The 25,070-nt window shown below is 52.4% G+C and overlaps 1 protein-coding gene across 1 annotated transcript in view; it reads right to left on the bottom strand.

Moving 5' to 3' along the window:
• Nucleotides 1-23,438, bottom strand: part of NBEAL2 (neurobeachin like 2) — a 148,908-nt gene extending 125,470 nt beyond the window's left edge. The window contains 1 exon segment of the mRNA XM_073334853.2: nt 23,317-23,438. Within this exon segment, the coding sequence (XP_073190954.1) occupies nt 23,317-23,391 (75 nt within the window). The 5' untranslated portion in view covers nt 23,392-23,438.
• Nucleotides 23,439-25,070: the final 1,632 nt, after the last annotated feature.

The following is a 25,070-nucleotide window of genomic DNA, read 5'->3' as shown; positions in this document are numbered from 1 at the left end:
TTCCCGTGTGACCTTGGGCAAGTCACTTAGTCTGTCTCAGTTCCCCTCAGCTGTACAACGGGGATAACAGCACTGCCCTGGCAGGGTAAATCCAGTCAAGACTACAGCAATCAGATGTGATAGGTAACTGTCTGGCCCCCATTGCCAAGACAAACGTCCTCTGAACCTAGATCACAGAGCACCATCCAGAATGAGGATGACAGGAGACTGTTTCAGTTCTGGAGGATGTAAAGTCTCTCCCATGGGGTGTCATGCCTCATTTCCAAGAGGTACAGCGTCGCCAACTCTCACAAGTCTCATGATATTTGGTGTTTTTCTAAGAGCTCCAGTCCCTGAAATCAAGTGGGAACATGAGACCCGCTGCTTTCATTAAAAAGAAAACACTTGAAAAACCCTTGCTGCTGGAGAAAACTAAAAAGCACAAATTGAGTTAAAGGCGCCGAATCCAGAAGGCAAAGAATAAAGAATCCAAAGTTTATTCAAGATATCGTGGGGTTTTTTTTTAAACCTAATCCCGTGCTTCTGGGGGGCCTGACTCATGGGCTGGTGAGTTCTAGGCGTTGGCAACGCTGCCAAAGGCAGAGATACTCAAAAGATATATGGGACCCTAAACATTTTCACATTGACTGTCAGAAGCTAAACAAGGGGAGTAAGACTGTTAGCAGAGAAGCCATTTCTGCAACATGCCCGATGCAGGCCATGTACATTTTTTTTTTTTTAAGATGGGGATGGGGTTGTCATTCATTCCCCCCCCTCAGAAGATCAGGCAAGTTAAAGAGGCTATCCCAGCCACGAGCCAGCATGGACAGCAGAGGGGGATGCCATTACCTAGTTGGTAGGAGGCCAAAAGATCTTGCAGCTCCAGGCATGGTTACATATGCAGCTGTAAGAGGAGTAAATGATGCCAATTTGCCTTACAGAGGATGGGTATATTGGAGGGAGAGTCAGCAAGGAACAAAAAGGCCTGGGTTAGCCACTGATCACGTTAGCTACCCAATATTGCTCTGCTGGGTGCAGTAGGGTACAACAGAGATGCAGAAGTGGACATCCAGTGACCTCCTTTGCCACCTGGTGGAGCCTTCCCTGCTTCTGAATGCCGGCCTACTCAGCCCAGCGGAGTCAGCCCGCCACGCCGATCTAAGGCGCAGCACATTCCCAGCCGAAAGCAGCATATCCCGCCTTTGCAAAGGTTCTCTTGCCCGAGCGTTGGCTGGGTGGGAAGCTAGGTGAACCGGAGGCCCATGGCAGCAAGGGGTTAGCAGCAGAGATGACTGCAGATATGGGTCAGGGGCCCTCAGAGCTGCTTGCGCACAACTTGCGCTTCGCACACAAAGCCAGGGTAACATGTACGGTGTCCTACTTTAAAGTGATGACAGAGCAAGCATCCGTCCCCAAGCTTAACCACAGAGGGCTTGGGTTTGTGCTTCGTTAATGCAAAATGAAATGGTTTAAAATGCAGAATGCGCCTCTAGGCCAGTGTTTCTCAACCTTTAGGATACCAAGGACTGGTCGGCTGCCCTTCTAAACTCTGCCAGGGAGATCTCATTGAGAAACATGGCTCTGGGCCCCACCTCACAGGTCACCAGGAAGTAGAGCAACCGGTACTGTAGAGAAAGATACTTAGCCAGGGTGCTGCCGGCATCAGAATCACTGGCCACAAGGTGGAAGAAAGCCTACAGTACCTCACCTGGCGTGGACATGCTACGGATCAGCTCGCAGAATACCCAGGACTGATGGACTCAGTCACATCTGCCTAGCCATTCTCCACTAAGCGGGGCAGGGGGGAGTCGCTCCACACGTTCCTTTCGGGGGGTGCCCGGTGTTTGTCCCGACTCCTCTCCCCACGCCCGAACACGCAGGCTCACCAGCCTGCAGGGACCTCCGGAGAGGCTCAGAGAATACTGCAGGGTTAGAGCCAGACTCACCCAGCTGCCATGCTCCTGCCTAACATGAAGATAAAAAGGTCACAGGGTCGTCAGCTGCGCATCAGCTCAGTTCACCCTCCGTATGGCGCTGGGCACGCGGCGGAGAGCGAGATCGCGCAGGGGACCCCGTCAGAGACGCGACCAGGCAAGAGCGACAACAGAATCTCAGCTGTGATATGGAACAAGGCAGAGAGATCAGGAAAGCCGTTCCAGAGGCAGCAACGGAGGGCCAAGTCCCTGCTGCCCTACATCATTCTGGGTAGGGCTGCATGGAGGTCATACACCTCCATTCTGATCTACAGCCCCCTTGTGGGCTGGTGGGACCCACCCCCCGAGGCGCAGGGCAGCAGATCAAGCCTAGGGCGCTGGCAGAGGTAAGGTTATGGGGAGGGACAGGAGTGTCTAGTGCTGGACTAGCAGAGAGGAGGGGTGGGATAGGCTGAAGAGGAGAGGCGTTTATCATTAAATCCTGCATCAAATAGGGAACAGGGGGGTTGGCCATGGACCTTGGAGACATGGTTGTGCGTCTCTGTGCGGCGAAGCCCAGCCCAGACAGGCCGGTTGGAATGGCTCCCCACGTCCTGCAAGCCACAGTCCAGAATTTATCTGGGGCCTCCACGGTCCTTCCCTCTCCCAGCCAGCCACAAGGAGCGGCATTAGCCCATGCATGTGGGCAAGCAGAAAGGTGTTTGGGACACGGGATCTCAGTTATTGACTAGCTTGGGGGGGAAGCGACAGGACATAAGAATAAGCTCAGGTTGGCTCTAGACTGGAAGATTCACGGTGGCAGCACCGTAGGCCTCGCCAGCCCCCAACCATATGTGACGTAATACTGCTGAGAACTACAAGCCACCGCAAACAGCGTCAGGATGAGAACAGCCCGCCCGCACCCCCCTCTGAACATTTCTGGTCACCCTCAGACGCAGGGGATTGGACAGGCTCCTGCTGATCAGCTCCATCTCCCACTGCACTTTACACCTTTTGGCACAGCCCTCCTGCCTCGTTTCCTGTCAACACAGCCACAAGCAAGAGAGACACTGATCTAGTATCCCCCACCCCCCGCCGTTTCATACTGAAACCGGCTTTACGGGGAGGGGGAGAGGAACAGGAGGCCATGCCAGTTTCTACCCCAAACAGCAGCGACGTTTTGCCCCGACGCAGCACCCTCCCTCGCAGGCATCACCGTGTTTAACAGAGAACAGCGGCTGCAGGAGCTTGCAATACACCATGAGCAGGCAGCTGTTCTGGTCCCCTGCCACCAGCGAGTTTATTTTGGGTTCTCACAGCCCCACGTATTTAATTTTATTTGGAGTTTGGTTTTTTTGGTTTTTTGTTTTGCAATAGCGTTGGAGTCGGCTCGTGCCACAAGGAGCTCGGAGTTAACCGACGTGGTGGCGCCTTCAAAACAAGAGAGAAAAGGGACTGAATCCAAGAGGTTCCTTTAAGCCACAGGGATCTGTCAAAGCTCAAGGTGAATCTCAAAATGAGCCCAACAGAGGCAAGCAGGAGGTCAAAAAGCCACCTTTCCTCGAACACACGAGTGCATGATGCAAGTCTTAAAGCCCCTTCGCCAGGGCGACGTGATCCCGCCCTCCCTTCTATCTGCAAAAACCCAAAGCATACGCAGCAGCCTTATCGGTTTTACTAGCCAATTCCCCAGCACTAAATCCTCTAAACCGCAGGGCAGGCGGAGAGACAAAAAGCACACAGATGGAGGGAGTCATCTCTGGCCATCTTGTGCAATTCAGCCCCATCCCATTGCTGCCCTGTCTCCAACCTCCCCACTGTCCGAGAGGGTCCAGACCCACCTTGGTTGGACAGGAAGTTCCTAGCTCCCCCCCCCCCCCCCCACACACACACACCTGGTTTAGCACACCCTTGGCTGAAGGATTTTGGGCGAACACTGACAGAGGGCCCCAATTCAGAACATGCAGGGCCCCCGTCCTCTAAGAACGAGGTCCCTCTAAGAATGAGCCATTAGTCATTTTGGTTTCCTCAGCTGACATGCTTATCGCTGGCTCACAGCTTCCTCCTAGTGACAGACCAAGGTAAAGTGTCCCTGCCGATAGCATAAGCTTTTGAGACATTGACCGGCTGTGGTCCACTCCCTGCTGCGGGATCCCATGCGAGCGGGCTGCACCCAAAGCAGTGCAGTGGGGATGTCCCCTTCCCTCACAGGGGTCTCCTATGGGGGGGGGTCCCTGCTGGGCTCCAACTAGCCACCCCTCTTACTTCACATGCATGGAGATCCACTCGGGGGGGGGGGGGGGGAGCAGCAAGAGACACGGTCATCCACATGCAGAGGACTCTCCAAATCCTTCTGCTCCAATCCAGACAGAGAGATGACTGTGCCTGACATAGGCCAAGGCTGTGGCTTCCATGCTAAGCTGAAATCCTGTAGACAGGAAGGGGAAAAACCTAGGGGAACGGGCCAGGTTAGGAGAAGTTTACGCCTGAGCTTTGCAGGACTTCTCAGTCCAAAGGAGATCCACGGTTGCTCATGGATTCCTGAGTTCACCAGTGCTTACTCCGGTTCCTTCACCCGCAGCTGATCTGCGAAGCCCCAAGCAGTCTAGAATCCCGGTGCCCTGGGGGATCGCCTCTGCCCTGCCTTCCCAGGAGTGGCACGGTGCAGGGCTGCTCTGGCAGGCAGCACCGGGGACCAAGCTGCATGAAAGGCGGCTTGTTTCCTGAAAGCAGCAGGTGCTTTTAATCTGAACGGGCAATTGCTAGATGGCCCATTCAGATAAGAGCCCTGGCTCCCTGCCTCTCTTCCCATTTCCTTAGACAAACAGGGAATTTAGGAGGACAAAGCAAACTGCATTGGAGGGTGGAGACCAGAGGGGGAAAGGAAAGGTTCAACTAAACAAACCCTGGGCTTCACAGCAGCAAGGGTGCATACTGCAAGGCAGACACACGCTGCGCTCTGGAGAGCGGCTCTAGCCTGAGACGGGGCATTACCAGAGTCTGTGGCAAGAGAGACTGCTACCTTACCGGGCCCTCAGTTTGTGATGAGAAGGCCAGGAATAAGCGCAGACCTGGAACCTTCTGTCTTTGCACCAGATAAGCCAGCAATATAGCCTTCTGGTGGGCCCGGGACTTTGATTGAGGAATGTCGTTTTATGATTGAGTCTCGGGGGCACTACCAGATAATTAATACATATGGATAGTATGGATATGATGGATGTATTTGTAGTGTATATGGGGCTGGAATACAGAAGCCCCAGGAATCGTGGGATAGCAGCGGTGGCCTGTCGGAACATGAGCATCGCTGCTTTAGCTACAGCCTCGCTGCAGAGCAGACAGGCTGGGACGTGCTACAGCAGGACACGGGCTTGTACCCGTACCCAGAGATAACCCAGCACCCCCTCGGTTGCGTGTGTGAACGGTCACGGGATTTGGGCCTGCATAGCAGAGGGACCATGCACACACTGTAGGGCAGACATACTGTGAGAGAGGCAGGACATGCTGAGCACAGACAGCTCAGGCATGGACACTCAGCCACTTACGTAGGTGACAAACTATGGGCTTCTCTCCTGCTGGCAAACCAGGAATCAAACCCTGGTCTCCCAAGTACCAGGGGAGCCCACTCACCACTGCGCCATCCTTCCTCTCCCTAGAGTTTCACTCTCGGTTCTGATTTTAACTGTGCTCTGTAAGGGTCTCCACTAGCTACGCTGCGTTCGATGCTGTGGGCTTGGCCATGCCAAGGGCATGAAAACCAAAGGGGATTTGCTCACGAATGGGAATCCCAGTGAAGGCTGATCTACACCCAGGCAGCCGCACCGGGTACCTATGCAAAAACAAAAGCCGGAGCAGCATGCTTCTGAACCCTGGTCAACTGAAGAATAGCGGCGTAGACGCTCAGGCTTGGACTCCATCCCGGGGAGGAGGGAGGGTCCCCGAGCCCAGGCTCCAGCCCGAGTAGGAAAGTCTCCACGGCTATTTTCAACCCCTCAGCATGAGCCTGAGCCCGTTGACCTGTGCGCCGAGATTTGCTGCCGTGGGTTTTCTTCCTTTTGCAAGGCGGACGTACCCACCGACTGCAGTGGGAGCAGCTTTGATGGGGCGGCTTGGGCGTGGCCCGAGGCACAGTGTGTCTCAGGGCACCCCTGTGACGAAGTGGGACTGTTCTTAATGTTTCCTCTGAATAGTTTGGGGGTGCCTCAGTTTCTCCTAGGCAGTTCTTAAGTATCTAGGTGGTGGGGTAAGGGTGTATGATCATTGCAGAGCCCTAGAGGGCATGTGTGTGCAGGAGTCTGGACACAGAGAATGGCCGACACCCTGTTTCCTGGAAACTGATGGCCTGGGCCCTTCCCCCCCTGCAAGGTGAGAGCTAAAGGGTTGGAGAACAAAGGGATCAGGTGACCTCCTGGCCCAGGAAAGGAACAAAGCCCAGAGGAGGGGGGACTGGAGGGAGTTTCAGTTGGGGGCTGGCTGGGACATTGAGTGAAGGGCAGACGTGGTTGTCTGGCTCACTGCCCCCCAAAATGGACCCAGCTGAGGGGTCCTGTTCTCTGCACCTGCAAGCTCTGGTTTAGACCATGTTCCTGTCATCTAATAAACCTTCTGTTTTACTGGCTGGCTGAGAGTCACGTCTGACTGCGGAGTTGGGGTGCAGGACCCTCTGGCTTCCCCAGGAGCCCTGCCTGAGCAGACTCGCTGGGGGAAAGCGCACGGAGGGGCAGAGGAGGCTGAATGCTCCGAGGTCAGACCCAGGAAGGTGGAAGCTGTGTGTCCTGCAGACAGGCTGCTCACAGAAAGGCGACTGCCCCAGAGTCCTGACTGGCTTCATGGGGAGCAGTTCCAGAGCATCGCCCAGGGACTCCGTGACAGCCCCCGCCCCCACATTCCTGGCTAGCTAATGGCCGAACCCCACTCACATCTTCCTGCCTCAACTTGATCCAAGCTGAAGCAGCCTCTCCCCACCCAGCACAGGCCAGCAGCACAGCCCACATTTTCCACCTCGCAGGCTGTTTGTGAGTGGCTGGGCGGGGCTGACTTATCAGCTGCCTTTCAGCCTATCTAACCCTGAGTGGGAAAGTTGAGATTTATCAAAGTGACAGGCTCAGCGGGGCCAGGCACTCTCTGTTTCTCTGAGTCACCAACTGCTTGCAGGGCAGTTTCCTTGTCAATTTCGGATCACGCAGACATCTCCGGGCTCCCCAGCTTTACATTCACCAGGACCCCAGGCTTTGCAGATGCTCCAGTGCTTAGATCTGAATGCCAGAAGGGGCCATTAGCTCATCTAAGCTGACCTGTTGCCTAATACAAGCCAGGGACTCTCACCCAGTTACTCCTGTAGCGAGTCCAGTGACTTGTGGGGGGCTACAGCATCTTCCCAAAAAACCCTCCAGCCTCGATCTGAAGACATGGAGAGAGGGTACATCCACCATTTCCCTTGGCAAGCTATTCTAATGGTTAAATCAACACACTTGAAAGAACTGAGCCTTATTTCCAATCTGAATTTGTAGGGCTTCAGCTTCTCCCACTGGCTCCTGTTAGGCCCTTCACCATTAGATTAATGAGACCTTTGGTACCCATCAGTTTCTCCCCAGGAGGGTACTTAGTGTATCAAGTAACCTTCTCAATCTTTTTGATAAGCTAAAGTCTCCCCCCGCAAGGCAATTTCTCCAACCCCCGAATCATTTTTGTGGCTAGCGGGATTCGGTCTTGGAAATTGGAAACTAGAAGAGACATCAGTTTATTGGCCTTGTCTACACCAGCCTGCATTGGTTTAATCCAACTGGGTTAGTTAAACCTCTACAAACCCATGCGTGGGCGTTCCGGTTGGTTTCGCTTCAGCTGATTGGGACACAGCTGAAGTTAAACCAAAAAAAAAAAAATCGGTTTAAGCCAAAAAAAAAGTGTCCCAGAGAACTTTAAAGGTACACTGGCTCAGCTCTGCATGTAAATAAGCACCGTGGGTTTAAATCCACCCCCCCAAGCCTGACCTCCTGCACAACCCAGGCAATTGAATTCCACCTCACTGGTCCCCCAGCAAGCCAGCCCAGGGCCATTCCCCACAGGGCATTCATTAAGTCTCATTTTAACTGATCCATTGCTTCCAGAACCTCACTGGGGAGGATATCCCACAAAAAAACAGTCCTCCACTAAAGTCCTTAGATTCTTGGCTTGGTTATTATCTAATGGGCAAGTTAGACATATCCAACCCTCTATTTTCTCCCCATTTTGATACTGATCAGCCCTCAGATCAATCAGTTTTTCTCTTCTCTTTCTGGCCCCATGTCCAGAAGTGGTCACTGGATTCCCAGAGCGGTAACTTCAGAGCCATGGAAGAGAAGGATGTAAGATCACCTACCAAGCAGCATGGAGCAGACAGATCTTTATGGTCTCACTGCCGCAATGAACCTAGTGTGAGCTCAGACCAAACCTCGGGAACTGGGCAGGCTTCCTTGTGAAGAGGTTTCTTATAGCTGTTGGCCTACACTTATTCAAACAAAATACAGCAGATATTTGTAAGCCGCCTAAGGGGTAGGCAAGCGTGCGGCAGACACTGATCCTCTCCCCTGCCACGTCCAGATCTGCGCCTGTCAGATCCAGAAGGGGCTGAGAGCTGCAGATGGCTTTCCACGTCAGACAGTCAGACAGTCCCTTCTCAACTGCAAAGAAAGCCTCCAAGAAAGAGGCACCGGGGGAGTCGGGGTATTGAATTCAACAGGAGCAAGAGCAGGACTGGTTTTTTGAAAGCCTGGAACTTGCCAAAAGTTGGGTGATTACAGCAAAAATTGCAGAGAGCTCCTTAAAAAAAAAGAAAAAAGAAATCCAGGGAAGTTGCACGTGAAGACCACTGAGCCAGCTCCTTGCGCCGTCTCATCACCCTGGTATCCGCAGCTACTTCCGCCCCTCTCGGATACCAGGGCAGTTTCTCAGGGAGAATTGTGCCAAGCCTCAGACCCACCCACAGCTTTTATCCCTGCTGGGGCATCCAGGCCCACCCAGCAAGGCTGATGTACAGTTCTAGCAGCGCCCCCAGGATGTCACGGAGATCACAGGGTTCAAAACGTCACATGGATGGAGCAAGTGACCAACGGGAGCAATTGCTACAAATCCAGGTCTTCCCTTCGGCAGGGCTGGGACGGGGCGTCAAAGTAAAATGTCTTTGGAACTTGCTTCCCCCAGCCTCGATCCACGGAAGCCCAGATTCATTAGCCCAATGGCTGTCCTGCCAAGCCCATCTTTAGTCCAGGCATTTGGGGAGCAGGCGGAGAGGGTGCCGCAGGGTCGGGGACTTTGGATCCTTGGCAGGGGAGGTTCACTAGTGGTAGGCCGGCCATGCTACATACCGATCTCCATTTCAGAAGTTGGAGGAGGGCTCATTAGACCCCCGAAAAGGAGACCCCACCAGCACATAAAAGCCGGACTTCCAGGTGTAAGGTGGCAGTGGATGGTTACTGGTGGGTTAGGGGATCCCAGCCCAGACGAGGTCTCCCCACCATGTCTCTGGAAGTCAGCCGTTCCCGTCTTCGGGCTGGGTCATGCCGCAAGCTCCGTGTTGTCCTTGCAGCGACTAGACAGGGACGGCCTCCTTCACTGTCTCACCTGGGTCAGGGTATAGCATTAGGGGCAGCCAGCGGCATTCATTGCCCCAGGCCAGGAGAGCGCTCCACCCCACACAACTAACTCATCTGGGCAGATCAGCTTCGGGGACCGTTGCCAGGAGGCTCCCCAGCTGAAAGGCAAGCGTCACACCTCTCCCGGCCCCGGGGATGGGGCACCCTTTCAGGAGCACTGGGGCTGCTGGCCCTCCTCCCGAAATGAGGGGGATGGTTCAGTGAGCGCAGCACATCTGTTGCTTTGCAATGCCTGGGGGCTCCACTCTGGAGCCACGGAAGGCCCCCCCCCGCCAGAAGAGCACACCCAGCCTGGGAGACAGATGGCGACTCTTATGACCCCAGGCCGAGCCTTGAACAGACAGCAGCTATGGGGCCATGCCAGCTAACACCTGATTTCCGCAGACACCCGCTGCACTGCAGTAGCCAGATGGGCCCCAATAGCTAGCAGCCCCAACAACACGCGCTCAGGGTGGGGGGGAGGGGAGGAGGGGTCCCAGGAACCACTGGCTTCGAATCCAGCCATGCAGAAGGGAACCCAGGGCAGTTGCTCTTCCTAAGAGACATTTGGTGCTTAGCTGTAGGACGGTGCCACCCCATCAGGATTGTACAGCTCCTGACACCGGGGGGTAGAGGGAGTCAAACACATGAAGAGAGTCCCGAAGAACCTGTAGTCTAATTTAAGGCAAGACCAACAGAGAGACAGCTCCGGGAACACAGTGATGTAGGACTAGCCTCCTATATATAGGTGTGAGTGTGACAGAACATATTCATGATCTCAGTGCCTTTAGCATGAGGGAGATCCGAGGGAGATCGGCTGCTGAGTTACAAGCTAGAGGTGATTTCCTCACCCTCTCCTACCCCATGCATGCCACGCCTGTGATGGTCGGCTATCAGCACCCACAGCGGGTCCTGTGAATACCCAGCATGTCCCGGCTACACCTACAGCAGGGCGCCAGGAGCCAGGAAATTCTATGTTGCAATCCCAGCCCAGCGACTCCCCCCTCCCCTCTGATCTTGGCCAAGTCTCACAGGTTGCGTGGCAAGCCCCTGCCTGTAAAGCGGAAGGACACATTTAAGATTGCAGTAGCCCCAGGAAGCCTCGGCCAAATACCTCAGATCACCATTAACTGCTGTACGAGAAAACCCCAAAACCTCACACACAAACATGACTTGTGACCAGAGGGCCCTCTTCCACTTCTTCATGCACTATTACAGTGCAGAGAGCACATATTCACTATTGCATTGTGATCGCACCTAGCAGCTCCAGGTGTGGCCTGCTCATCATGCTGCTAGGTAGTTCATAAAGAGAACAAAAAACCCTAAAGTTATATTAGTGTATAACGGACTGCACATGTCCCACCTCTCTCTCTCAAGCAAACACACTGGCCAGCATAAACGCACCAAAGTGAAGCGCTAGGATAACCGTACAAGCTGTTTCCGAGGGGTAGCCGTGTGAGTCTATCTGCAAAAAAAACAAACAAACAAAAAACGGAGGAGTCCTTCCTTGTGGCACCCATACCACCACCACGGGCTGGTCTTTGTAAAGAGCTTTGAGAAGAGCAGGCCACAGTCCACTGAGGTGAACGTCGAAGCTCAGCTGTGGGCGGCCAAAGGAGTCTGCAGTGCAGCGGGGCTGCGTGAACCCCGCTAAAGAAGGGCATCGGCGGTGGCGCGACAGAGCATGACCCCCATTGCACTGCAGCTGTGTAAGTGAACCAGACTCCGGGGATTTAAGAGGCCCTGATTTCTCCGACTGAGGTGCAGCGTTTGTTTCAGCTCAGAAAAGATTCCAGCTCGGTTCACATGGGGCGGGCGGGGGACACACACAGCACGCCTCACTGCTCTGATTAGCAGAGAATGGGGCTGAACACCCAGCGAGCGGAGGTGTAGCCAGGTGGTGTGTACTTTTGCAATAGGCAGATGTCAAATATTTGCTCTGCATGTACACGCCCATCCTGCCACCTTCCCCCACCAGCCAGTCAGGTCCACAAACAACTGCGCTCATAATGCTTTCCCTGCAAGCCGGATCCCTCAAACAGGTCACAAAAGTGAGTCCTGAAGAAAATTCTGTGCAGGCAGGCAGAACTCATTGCAGATCAAGGCCATGGGGAAGTGGGGTATTAGCAGACCCTACTCTAACTGGTACTGGATAATCAAGCCATGGAGGCCTTTTCTACATGGGCTTTTTTCTCCCCCCAGAAGTTGCCCCAAGTTCCTTGGCTGGGGGTGGCACAGGGAGCTGCAGTTGACCCTTCTGGTTTAGTAAATACTTATATGGGAAGTGCTCTAACCAAGGCCTGAAACACCCGTTAACGTCTGTCTCATAGCAACCATCAGGGAGATTTCATAATGCTACCCAAATCCATTGACGAACCCCACTCCGTATGAGGGGCACCAGCAGGGCTGGACCCGGGACCCCTCCACCTCAAAGTTTAAGCTTCTGCACATTGAGCGAAGTGGCTAGCTCCCCTAAGCGGCATCCTCTTCTGGGGAGGAACACACAGGTCAAGAAACCAATCCTGATAGACCATTTTCTGGCCCCAAGCCCAGACGGTCTCTCCGCAGCTCTGTTTCCACAACTGACACTTCCACCCACAGCTACGGAGCTGTGACCAGAAACACACCAAAAACAAGGACCCCAAGCCCCAATCCTACAAGTTAGAGACACGGCTTTCCAAAGAGGCTGCTCTGGAGAGACCACCACCATCATGGGAGGGTCGTTCGGAAGAGGGGGACAGAGACGCGGGAATCCCATTGAAGAACGCCCTGCGTTGGGAACAGAGCTGGGTGCTAGCGGTCTGGGGCCCAAGAGTACTGAGATTCTAATCGCTCTACTCCTTGAACCTCTGTGTTCCCGGGTGAACCACTTACCCTCTGAGTCAGTTTCCTCATTTGTAAAAAATGAGTAATAAATATGTGCATCACGAGGGTGTTGCACGGATTAGCTAAGGTTGGAGAGGAGAGCGTTACATGCAAGGTAAAGTTATTCCGCACTCCCCAGTAACCAATCCCAGTCATCTACCAGAAGGAGGAGGAGATCAGGGAAGTTACTTTAAAAGCAGGAAAAGGGTAACGGCTGGATTCTGCAGACACTCTGCCCCTTCGCCTCTTGCCCTAAGCAGTGAGCATATCACCAGGACAACCTGTGCCTAAAGGAAGCCACACGAAAAGGGGCTCTGGCAGGGTTAACCACGTGGCTGAGCTGCCAGACCAGGGAGCGACTAGAAACAGAAACAGGGATGAAGTTTCCAGCAAGGGGAGCTGACAAACAAATTATGACAGGTCTAAGGAGCAGTCTGATTAGCGAGGCCACAAGGGAGGGGGAAAAAAAATTCTCACCGTCAGGAGTTTGACAGCCTGCTTTGACATCTCCCCGTCTCCTTGCAGTGCTGGAGTTAACCCCATCTCAGTCCTTCGACGGGTGTCTGCAGGAGAGGAAGTCCCGTGTCATTCAGCCGAACGCCAGCAACCCAATCTCCCAGTGGCTGAGCCGCGGCAGACTTTGCGGAGCGCAGGAAGCGCTTCCAACAGTCAGTCACTGTTCAAGATACAGCACTATCGGGCTTCGCATGTGCTTGGGGGACAGGAAACTGCTCCTTGGTAGGAGATCCAGATGCTGAGGAAGGGGGGGAAGGACAGGGTTGGACAACAGTAATTGGTAGGTGCAGGTGACAGCTGTGCACTCTGTAGTCAGAGGCCCACCCCGGGAGACCTATCCCCGAGGGAGAAAACACACCCACAAAGGCTGCTTTGGAGGAGGTGAGTGGCAGCAGGAGGGAGGAGTTTGCCTTCACTCTCTCCTTCCTTAGTGGAGTGGTGGCCAAGAGATAGGGCACTGGACTGGGAGCCAGGAGATCAGAATGCTATTCCCCGCCTGGCCGCTAGTAACTTGCCCTCAGTTATAACTGTGCCTCAGTTTCCTTATTTGGGGATTATTATAATTCCCTTCCTTTGTGAAGAGCTTTGGGATCCCTCGGTGAAAAGCATCGTACTGTTACCGGGTAGTTAAGGGTCCAAGAAGATGTGGTCAAAATCATATAGGTAACCTTAAAACTAAGAACTTGCCCTGGATGGCGGGTTGTCCTTAGACTCTTCTGCCTACCAGATCTCCTGTTTTTCGTACATTTGTTTCCAAGACAGCATGTTGATTTCACACTTTGTGTTGATTCGTGGGCCCCCAATGTTAATTTACTCTGGTGTATTACAAGATGTAACACGATAATAGAAGTGTCATAATGCTGTCATCCAAACTGAGTCTGTATGAATGGTCTCTTTGTAACACTGGGTAGAGTCAGGCAGACACAGACTCTGGGTGACGAGTACAGAAGAAAGAGTTGCTTTGGTCAAAATGAATGAAAAACACCACAAGTCATTAAATTTCCATCAGTAAAGCGACGTGTTCGGTTCAGGGCACGTACGACCAACTCCCAATGAATTCTACGTGATGCCGTCAGGGCGTTTCAACCAACGCCCCAAACATTTGATGGCTTTAAAAAGTCGAAGGCTGAGCACAGTCGAGCCAGAGCAATCTCTTGGAGAGCTGATCCCCAAACCAAGTCACTCATTAACCCCTCCACACGGTCTCACCCCGCTTCTCAGCAAAGCTTTTATAGCAGTGGGGTATCCTACAGGTGCGGTCCTCAGAGGCAGGGATCCCCTTGCTTTAGATGGGAAGCCGCAGAAATCTGATCAGAGTCAATGCAGAGGGGCCAGGGTCCCAGGCAGCATCTTTGAACCCTGCACTCCCAGCAAAAACTCGTCTAGCACACCCACACAGAGGGTGTCACCGTGCCCCTGCAGGGAAGACCCGTCTGCAGGGGGAAGGGCCAAGACTACACGCAAGCGGCTCGCCCCGGAGAGGGTGAGGCAGTCCAAGGAGACAGCCCTGGAGGACGTTACCGTGTGTACGGTCCAGTTCTTACGTGTGGGAATACACCAGCAGTGGCAATATGCTGGGAGTCTCCTATTTGTCCCCCATCTTTTCCAACGCATCGCGTAAGGGCGCCTGGCACTCCAACAGGCCTGAGAAATTGCCGTGTGAGTCAGACGGACACACTGACAAGCAGCGTGAAAGGCAGCAGAGTTTCCACATCAACCTCTCAAGTCTGGGTTCACCTACTCTTTTAGGGTTCACCCAGCACCCAGGCAGCACGTCCCATGTTCAGAGCATCTGTAAGATGGGGCTGATGGTACTGCCATGCCTCACAGGTGGGTCGGGAGGACAGTCACATTCGGGCTTGTGAGGTGCTCAGATACTGCAGTAATGCGGGCCAGACAATAAGCTAATGAATCCTCTCCACCCCCTGCATGTGTACATGGTCAGTGTCATTATCCCCAGGAGGCAGAGAGGTAAAACGACTTCCCCACAGTCGCACGGGAAGTTAGTGCCAAGCTAAGACTAGAACTTGCATCCTCTTGACTCTCAGCCATTTTTCCAGGCCACTCTGCCTTCCTCTGACTGATTAAAAATGCATTATACACTGAGAAATCAGCTGCATGTCAGCGGAAATCACTCGTTTCACATGTACCACACTAACAAGCTTTATCTTAAATAGGTGACAGCGGCAGAGATAGGCAAGCAAAAAGTACCCCAGTGAGAGCCGGATTAAGAAGGGAGCATTGAGTCAGACTGGCTTATCTGGAGAGCCAGAACAGATCCGACAGGACAGGGCAGAGAGTCTGTGGAGCTCCCGGAGCACCTCCTCAAAGGCACAAAGGGTAAGCTCAGCACGCAGGCAATGCAGGGGGAGGGAGGGGTGAGCTCAGCACCCAGGCAATGCAGGGGGAGTCAGGAGTCATCTTTTGGGGGAGTGGAGGAACAAGTCAGTTCAGTGAATCTGAGTTTTTGCTCCTTCGAGGAGACATGCAAGAACCCGGATGGGATGGGGACAGAAGCAAACACGAAACCTCGCTGTACTGAAATCGCTCTGCTTCCCAGGTGCCCCCAAAAGGTAGAATCCTATTAGTGTTCTACAATATTGTCCTGCGGTAATCCGGAGCCCTGGCCGAGTTGTGCTAGACGCTGTGCAGGCCTACGGGAAACAAAAATCACAAGAGACTCCCCCCCAACACACACAGAATTAATTGGGAGCAGATATGGGATAAAACGATAAAACAGCCTCCCTGTACTGTTGCTGTTTGCAGAGCTGCTCAGGGCAAACTACAGCCCGCTGGACCCTCCTGCCCGGCCCCTGAGCTCCTGGCCCAGGAGGCTAGGCCCCAGCCCCTCCCCTGCTGTTCTCCCTCCCCTCAGCCGCAGCTCACTGTGCCATGGGCGCAATGCTCCGGGCGGCGAACTCTTGCCGGGCAGCACAGCTGCAGCGCCCGGCCTGACCCGGCGCTCTGTGCTGCACGGCGGCATGGCTGGCTCCAGCTGGGCAGCGCGGCTGCCTCTCCTGGTGCTCTGGACGGCACGGCAGTAGCGCCACCAGCGCTCCAGGCAGCGCGGTAAAGGGGCAGGGAGCAGGGAGCGAGGGGGGTCGGATAGAGGGCAGGGGAGTTCAGGATGGTGGTGGTCAGAGAGCGGTGGTGTGGATAAGGGTTGGGGCAGTCAGAGGGCGGGGAACAGGGGGGTTGGATGGGGGAGGGGTCCCGGGCGGGCAGTCAGGAAGGAGGGGGGATTGGATGGGACGGCGGGTGGGGGGGGCAGCAGTCAGGGGCAGGGGTTCTAGCGGCAGTCAGGGAGGAGTGGTTGGATGGGGCAGGGGTCCCGGGGGTGGGGGGGGTGGAAGTCAAGAATGAGAGGAGGGCTTGGATGGGGCGGCAGGGGGCAGTCAGGGGACAGGGAGGGGTTGGATGGGGCAGGAGTCCCAGGGGAGCCATCAGGAGCCAAGAATGGGGGCGGGGGGGTGTCAGATGGGGGCGGGGGCCGGATCACAACTGGCTGTTTGGGAAGGCACAGCCTCCCCTAACCGGCCCTCCATACAATTTTGGAAACCCAAGGTGGCCCTCAGGCCAAAAAAAGTTTGCCCACCCCGGTCTAGGAGCTCAGAGCCCGGCAGGTCCTCTCACTCCTTTGCAACCCGACGTTTGAGTTAGCACCGAGCAAATCCAAGCGGGCGCTCATATTTTTTCGTTTGAGACAACGTGGGCTGGTAAGAGGACAGGGCTCTAGGTCACATCCAGTGGTAGAGCCAGGGAGAACCTCTGAATACGTACTGGTTTCTCACAACATACAGTTCTCGGCTCTAACCCTCACCTGCACAAATGCAAGTGACACTACATAGGAAGGGCTGTAGGAGGTGGGGTGGGGGGATATCGTGCATGGACAGTTTAAGTGGACTGTGAGCTCTCTGGGACTAGAACCATCGCTTATGCTCTGCAGAGCGGACGGTTCTTGGGGTACCCAGGTCTGCGAGTCACCTTCGTACCCCACTGCCTCTAGCCATCCTGGGCAGGGCTACCACCACTGGCCTCTTTGCCACTCAAGCCCTCTCCTCGGGTCTACGCCAGTCCTGCCTTTGCCTTGCGGGTTAACACTGGGTGCACCTCGGTCCTGAAGTCGCTTGGAATTGTTCCTCTAGGACATCCAGCCCCAGACACTGGCCACACAAATCTTAGATCCTATGCCCCCAAAGGAGCATACCCCAGTTTACTAGTTTTACCTGAAGTCACCACTCTGTAAAAGTCACACGAACGCTTCAAACAATAGCGAAGTTCTTAAAGAACGAATTGAGAGTTAACTAGAAACAGGGGAGTGGTGGAAACAAGTGGTTACGATACCAAACCCATACCACATGAACCGGGGGCTACATTTGCTAGAAGTTACCTTTCCTAGCTATGGAAGTAGCTTTTCCATAAAGCATGCTTTCAGTAGAAATACATTACCTGTACATATATCTCGCAATGATTTTGAATCTTGGCAAGTTACAAGCTTTCTATAGACCCCTTACATGTTACTTTCTATGGAAAGATACCGTGCAAGCTGTGTTTGGTGTGGTGAGTTTGTCCGGTCTGAAGCAAGTTGTTTGCAAAGAACAGGGGACTCTTTGCCGAAGAGCTTGTGTTACCAAGCATACTGATGGCATCCAATAAATATCAGTATGCATACATCCCTGTAACCCTAGAACCTGAGAAGCCTATTGCACCTACAACATTAAAGCATCATTTTAATGGCCTATTCATAAGCTATAGGAAAAAAGCAAAAGCCGTTGAGTGCCAAAATATCCATTGGCTGGGTTATTCTCAAGGACAAAGAGCCTTGCTTTGGCAACAGGTGCTGTATTCTAGGACAATCAAAACAGGACAGCCAACACAAAGCCAACAAACAATTGTCAAAGACAGGCCTCTGGAAACCCACTCCTCATAGGCAAGAGATGCTTTGGTTGTGTACATACAAGAAGAAGAAAAAATACACAGAGAAGTCAATTTCAGAACGGGGCATGCCTTGTTTAAATAGCCCTCTCTTTATTATTAATGGATGCAAAGAAATTAGACAGGTTCATGGAGGACAGGTCCATCAATGGCTACTAGCCAGAAGGGTGAGGGATGTTACCTCATGCTCTGGGTGACCCTAAACCTCCAACTGGCACTGACCGCTGTCAGAGACAGGATCCTGTGCTCAAAGGACCATTGGTCTGACCCAGTATGGCCGTTCTTATGTTCTGTATCCACAGTGATTCTGTCGCCCCTACTTCCATTGAGTAGTACCGTAAGTCCTCGATTTTCCTCCCCCATTGACTATTCCAGCAATAAGGTCCTACTCATTGCATCACAGAGGTACATAAAGTCATGAGTGGTGTGGAGAAAGTGAATAAGGAAAAGTTATTTATTTGTTCCCATAATATAAGAACTAGGGGCCACCAAATTAAATTAATGGTTAGCAGGTTTAAAACAAATAAAAGGAAGTTCTTCTTCACTCAGCCAACCTGTGGAACTCCTTGCCTGAGGAGGCTGTGAAGGCTAGGACTATAACAGGGTTTAAAAAGAGAACTGGATAAATTCATGGAGGTTAAGTCCATTAATGGCTATTAGCCAGGATGGGTAAGGAATGGTGTCTCTAGCCTCTGTTTGTCAGAGGGTGGAGATGGATGGCAAGAGAGAGATCACTAGATCATTACCTGTTAAGTTCACTCCCTCTGGGGCACCTGGCATTGGCCACTGTCGGTAGACAAGATACTGGGCTGGATGGACCTTTGGTCTGACCCAGTATGGCCGTTCTTATGTTCTTACTCACCATCTGACTGTATATTTCATAGCTGGAGGGGTGGCGGGAGGTGGGGGAATCAGTCTCTAAATACGATACCCCGAAAGTGTGGAAGAAGAAATCCTGAGTAATTTCAGAGATTTTAGTCAAAAGAACAGTAGCACAAACCGAAATCCTTTTACACTGAGGAGTGGCATCACCTTAAAAGTTACTTTCCACACCTCACCTAGTGGGGGTGGAGCGCAAAGGGGGGTTATATTTACTACTGTGAAAAGTGGCAAGAAACGCAAGAGAAAGTTACTAAAGAATCATCGAATCCCACGAACAGCCCATCAGTGAGCTGTAGCTCACGAAAGCTTATGCTCAAATAAATTGGTTAGTCTCTAAGGTGCCACAAGTACTCCTTTTCTTTTTGCGAATACAGACTAACATGGCTGTTACTCTGAAACAGGACGGTTAGACATCGCCAGAAATCCACCCTCCAGGAACATTAGCCCAAAACTCGCAGTCAAAGAAGGCAGAGGGCTTTTCCAGGAGGATCCTGGTGCCGCACCATCCACAAACGCTGCTGGATTCTCCCAGGTCGCCCCAGCTTTGCTACCTGCTGCCGCAGGCTCAGCATGAACAGGGCACGCACTGGCAGGGACTCGAGTGGCTTGTGTTACATTCCGGTGAGACACAATGCAAGTGCAACAGCTTCCATACCATCCTCGCTAACAGCGCTGACGGGACAAAAAGAGAGGGAAGTCTCTGTGTCACGAGGAGTTTCCAACGAATCAATTTTTTGTTTGGTTAGAAATTCTGTAACCGATGAAATGTGTTCCAGTTAGTGTGGGGGGGAGGAGGGCTGGCTCACGTTTTTACTCCCCACTGGCAAATGGGGGTGGGGGTGAAGATGTGTGAAAATGAAAGTGGTTCTCTCCCACACGCTTTTTTGGTAATTAATATTTTGCACTAAAAAAAATTTTGATCCAAAATTGGGGGGTGGGGGGGGAGTATTTTCCATCCCCCAAAAAAGTCACGGGAAAGTTTTTGGTCACCTCAGGTACCGAACACTAGCTTCAGCACTGTTCTGCCACGATCAACCTCACTGACAAGTGTTGACTATTCAAGGAGACCCCAACACTATGTGCTTCGGTTTCCTAGATCCCCCAATTTCCCATTTTCCCTGTTTGGTCCCTGCAGGCTGTCGGCCTGTCACCCCCTGCCCAGGAAGGACCAATGCCTGCTCTGACCCTTTCCTTCCCAGCCTGGTTTTGATCTTCACACAGATTCAGAGCAACCCACAAGCCATGTCCCTAACCAAAGGAGGCTGCCCATGCCCCTTGCATCTCTCCCTCCGCTCCAATGCCAGGCACAGGACAAGCCACGCTGCATCCTGCAGCTCTTCCCTTCAACTAAGTTCTTTTAGCCCTTTATAGGAATCCCCTGATGCAGCTGGGTCTGAGCATCCCAGGCCCAAACTCCTGTTCTGAAAAAAAGGCAACGTTTCCCAGCAGGGCTGGCTGCCCCCAGGCCTTAATGTGCAGGGCAGACATAGAGCCTGGGCTGAGAGGGTGACTCCGCTTTGAGTCCAAGCCCCCTCGCTGTGTACACACAAAGCTGTGACTTGGGTCAGCAAGCACTCAGCTCCTCAGTTCTAGGGCCCTGGGGGAGCCAGAGCTCGAGTCCCACTGTGACTTGCGTCCAAGGCTGGGCATTTTGCAGGGTGGAGACAGTTCAAGCTGCAGACAGGAGTCAGGTGGTCTGCGTAGTGCAGTATGGGTGTCTTAGCATGGCTGAAACACCGGGGTCCAGTAACCATAAACCCAGGTTTCTGATGCAGTGTGGACACAAGCACAGGCTTGGACACACCAGGCCCATAGTCTCAGGCTTAGTGTGGAGCGTAGACATGCCCAAAAAGGACAAAGCACCCTGTTACAGTCCCCACATACCTGCTCTTGATTAACTGACCCCTTGAACGGTCTCTTACAACGGTTGAGGGTGAGAACTACCTATGCTAAACAATCTGCTCCACCTTGCCTTTAGCTGTCAGGCTGACTGCATTTCCCAGCCCTGAAGAAAAGCTCCGTGCAGCTTGAAAACTTGTCTCTCTCCCCAGCAGAAGTTGGTCCATCCACCTTGATTATGCCATTTAGCTAAATCCTTGACCGCTCCTGCCAGGTACATGCCAGTGCCAATCTAGCTGCCCATCAGCACAGTTCGGGATGCCATAGAAAGTCAAATGCCAGCATATTTTCACTATTTCTCCCCACAGCACGCTTGTTTTTGCCACATTGGCTAAATCAGTAAGCTGCTAGAGACTCAAAGGCAGACGTACATGAAGGGCTAGATGGGACAGCAGCAACTGGTACATGAGCAACACTGAATCGCTGTTGAAAAAATCTTGATCTGAAGTTCTGAGTTTCATTCCCCCCCCCCCTCCTTTTTATTGTGACATTGTCTCTCCAGCACATGCATCTGGCCTACTCCCTACTACAAGCCTTACAAGAAACCACCACCTACACACGCCAGAAGCAGCAAGGCAAATGTTTACACAGGCCTGCTAAACTAAGGAAAAGGAGGGGCCAGGGAATCTCACCTGTTTCCCCAGAAGTGGGAAAAGCACCCTAACATCAAAGACAGATTGGAGCGAGTTCAGAGAAAAGACAAGAATGATTTAAGGCATATACTTTCCAATCTTTTAAAGGGAGAGATTGAGCTCCGTGAATCTATTTAGTTGAACAAAAAAGTTAAGGGGCGACTTGATCCCAGCTAATGGGCTCTTCAGTCTACCAGACAAAAGTCTAGCAAGATCCAATGTCTGGAAGATGAAGCTAAACAAATTCAAAGAAGAAATAAGGCGTACTTTTAAAAAACGAAGAGTGAGGGTGATTAACCACTGAAATAATTTACCAAGGGTTGTGGCAGATTCTCCATCACTGGCCATTTGTAAATCAAGAGTGGATGTTTTTCTAAAATACATGCTCTGGTTCAAACAGGAATTAATTCAGGGATGTTCTACGGCCTGTATTATACAGGAGCTCAGAGGACACTTCTGCCTTTAAAATCTATAATGAATAAAAGACACTAGATGCTGAAGGTCTCCTTAATATAGAGGACCAAGGTGTAACAAGATCCAATGGCTGGATGCAGAAATCAGCAGAGATTAAACTGGAAGCAGGGTGCTTTTTTCCCCCCTAAAGACTGAGAGGGTAATTAACCAGTAGAACAGCTGAAAGGCAAGTTACAGTAGTTAAGGCATTCCTTTGCGAAAACTGTGTTCCTGCTTTCCTGCCACGTTGTCCCCACAAAGGGATTAAACCAGAAGCCCAGAGAGCCCACAGCTTTGGTGAAGGATATAAGCGACCTGGGAGGTCTCAGTTTTTGGGGTCCAAGGTGGCAGCACTCCATGTCCCAAGGAAGGGCATCAGAGAAAAGGTCCGAGTCCAGGAGCGTGCCCTGGACCCCACAGCTAGAAACAGTGAGTACACCAGACCCACTTGGCTTGGAAGCATATGGAACCCAGAGACTGGGTCCATCGCAGCCGACTGGGAACTGTGGATTACTGGGCTGCAATCATAACAGTCCCTCCTGCCTTAGGATCTGCTGATCTCTGAAAACAGCTCTCTCGCCCACGCTCACACAAATTAGAACTACACCTTAAAGCCCAGACTTGTCTTCCCTCACGAGAGATCGCTGCATTTCGTGACGCTGCGGTAAGACCGGGGAGGGGAGAGCCACAGCTGTGGGAACATGATGCAATACAACGTCTGAAGACCGGTGCTTGGTACCCTGATTTATTCCTTCCTTCCCTGCGGGAAGCAGCTCTCTCTGCAGTCACAAGGGAAAGTCTGCTGTGCCTGGTTTTGGTTCACCCCATGCAGGCTGGGGACCCGGTCTCCACAGAGACCAGCATGTCTGGATTAAAGAGAAGCATTCACGACGCCAGCATCTCAAGACCCTGAGCTGTATCCCCAACTTGACCTTAGATGAAAAAGCTCATAAAAACGACAAGAGTGGTGCTTCGAGCCCTCTGGCATCATCAATCTAGAGCTAGAACATTGAGGCCAATAAATAAAGACAGCTAAACACTTCAGACTATATCTCCCCCCTCTGGTGAGGGAGCAGAGGCAGGCTGGAGTTAAGAAATCACATTTCTATCTGAAATTTTCACACCATAACTTTTGTTGTGCTATGCCTCTGTGGAAGAGATTAGAACAGTCTGTTTGCTTTGCGCTTTTGACAGCTCTACAGGTTTTCTGGGTCTTAAATATATTAAATAATTTTGAGATTAGGCTTGGTGGAATTAGATTTTTTATATATATATATATATATATATATATATATAATTGAGGGATAATATCAACTTTTACACATTTTTTTTAGTTTTGTCTATTGACATTTTCACAGTTGTAGGAAATTAGAGGTGGCCAGACAACGAGAGACGTTGATTCACAAAGTGAAAGCTCCATAAACCATTAACATCACATGTCAAAATATACCAAGTCGATATCCTTAAAACCACTCATCTGTTTTTACTATTCATTCGCTAGTCCATTTGTAACAAACCTAATTCAAAAGTCTAAATCACTAGCTTTCGCCCACAAAGTCTTACTTTGCTTATCTGTATATTTTGATCATCAATGGAAATATTTTGCAGCTTGTGTAGGGTGAAATCTAGATTTACCGACAAAAATTGAATCCTTCCCAGCCTAGAGATCATCTTGAGTGCTCTTACACACAGCACGCACGTCCGGTACATATCACTCTTGGTTGAGTCATCAACGTTTTCGACCCACTCTCGGGGCAATAAACCTTTAAAGAATGAAGTCACATTTAGATACAGGCTACTTGATAACGCGACGTAAATAAATATTCATTTATTGTCTCTCTCAATCATTCCGTTGCTAACGAACAAAGCGTGAGACAGCACATTAAAGTCCCCTCACTCTGTCAGGAGCTGGAGAGCTAAGGATGTGGATAACTTATCCTTTTTGTAGGTTTGCGTTGTCACTATAACTTTCACGGTCACCTGTGCGCTGTAGGAGACTGACGTGCAGCACCGAGACATGATCTTGATTTGAACTAAGACAACACAGCCCCAGGGATGGCTCCCACTGGACATTCATCCAAGGGCTCCCACCACAGTATGAAGGCACTTTGCCAGAGGAGCATAACTGTGGTAAGAGGACAATGCACGAGTTGGCCAGCAAGGAGGACAGTCAGCGTAGGTCAAGGCTACATTCCATAAAAGTGACTAATTGCACTGAAGGGCTGGGGAAGATAGAGGAACGGGAGGTTGAGCCACCGTCTCCACTGTGCCATGCCCCATCAGTGGGGGAACCTGGTAAGGACTGAACAGAGCGCGCCAAAAAACTTCCTCCCCAGCCAGCAGGGGCTCGGCACGAGAACAGAATCTCACATGGGGGTGGGGGGACAGAGCTTGAGTTCTCCCTCCTAAACAGCTTGGAGGCACCATAAAGGTCTTTGCACCCCCCTGCGCTCATCTGAGCCTCGTGATGTTGACCAGGAACATAGGCTCAGAAGAACGCCTGAAATGTCCCAAGTGACCAGCTTATTCTGCTGCAGATCTCCCACCCGGCTTCCTAGCCCTGGGAAGTTTGGAGGAGGACACTTGGCCATCACCAAAGGGCCCTTTTGCCCCAGTGTCTCTGCTGTGCTCCTCACCCCGGTGCCACGCCTCCACCGCCACCTATGCCAGGTGACCACCACCTATGGGAACAGCAGACTCCTACCAGCCCAGGGCAGGAGAGCAGCTGCCAAGGAGCCAGCAGCCTGTCTGTTCCCTGGAAGTCACAATACCTTCCTGGAGCAAAGTTGAGATTTGGGCAGCTCCCAGCCATGCGTGGCGGCTCTTGACTCCTGCCCCATGCTGTGTGACCCCCCAGATCTCTCCCACCGCCCTGCCTCCCTGTCCAACTCCAGGCCAGCTCGGGACAAGAGATGGGAAGAGCCAGCTCTAGGAACTGGACTTTCCCCCCATGCAACAGCAGAGGCTCCTTCAGATCTCACAAGCAGCTTTCCCCACAGCCCAGCCCCATTGACCCACGCCCAAACACTCGCACCAGAGCTTCCTGTTATCTGGGTCTCTGCTCACGCCTCCACTGTTGGCCAATCGGATCAGACACAGACTTTGCAGCTGCAGCAAGCTCAGGGTAGGTGGGGATGCATCACCTTGGCCACTCTGGTCAATACACAGACAAGAGCTCCCTCCCGAACCAACAGCCACACGAAGGGCCCAGCCCTGAGGCTTCTCTGCACCAGCTTCAGCTGCATTCCTGTGGAGCAGCGAGGCTGAGTCTGCAGCCATGGGCGCTGTTTGGGTCTGTCTGTACGTTCGATCCTGGGGGCAGCCAGAGAGGGGGCAGCTTACCTCCTGTCTAGGCTCTGCTGAGACTTGCTGCAAGCCCCATGGGTTCA

The sequence above is a fragment of the Lepidochelys kempii genome, chromosome 2 (assembly GCF_965140285.1).
Source record: "Lepidochelys kempii isolate rLepKem1 chromosome 2, rLepKem1.hap1, whole genome shotgun sequence".
NCBI lineage: Eukaryota > Metazoa > Chordata > Testudines > Cheloniidae > Lepidochelys > Lepidochelys kempii.
The sequence above is the reverse complement of the archived record's forward strand: the minus strand, read 5'-3'. Positions and strand labels throughout refer to the sequence as shown.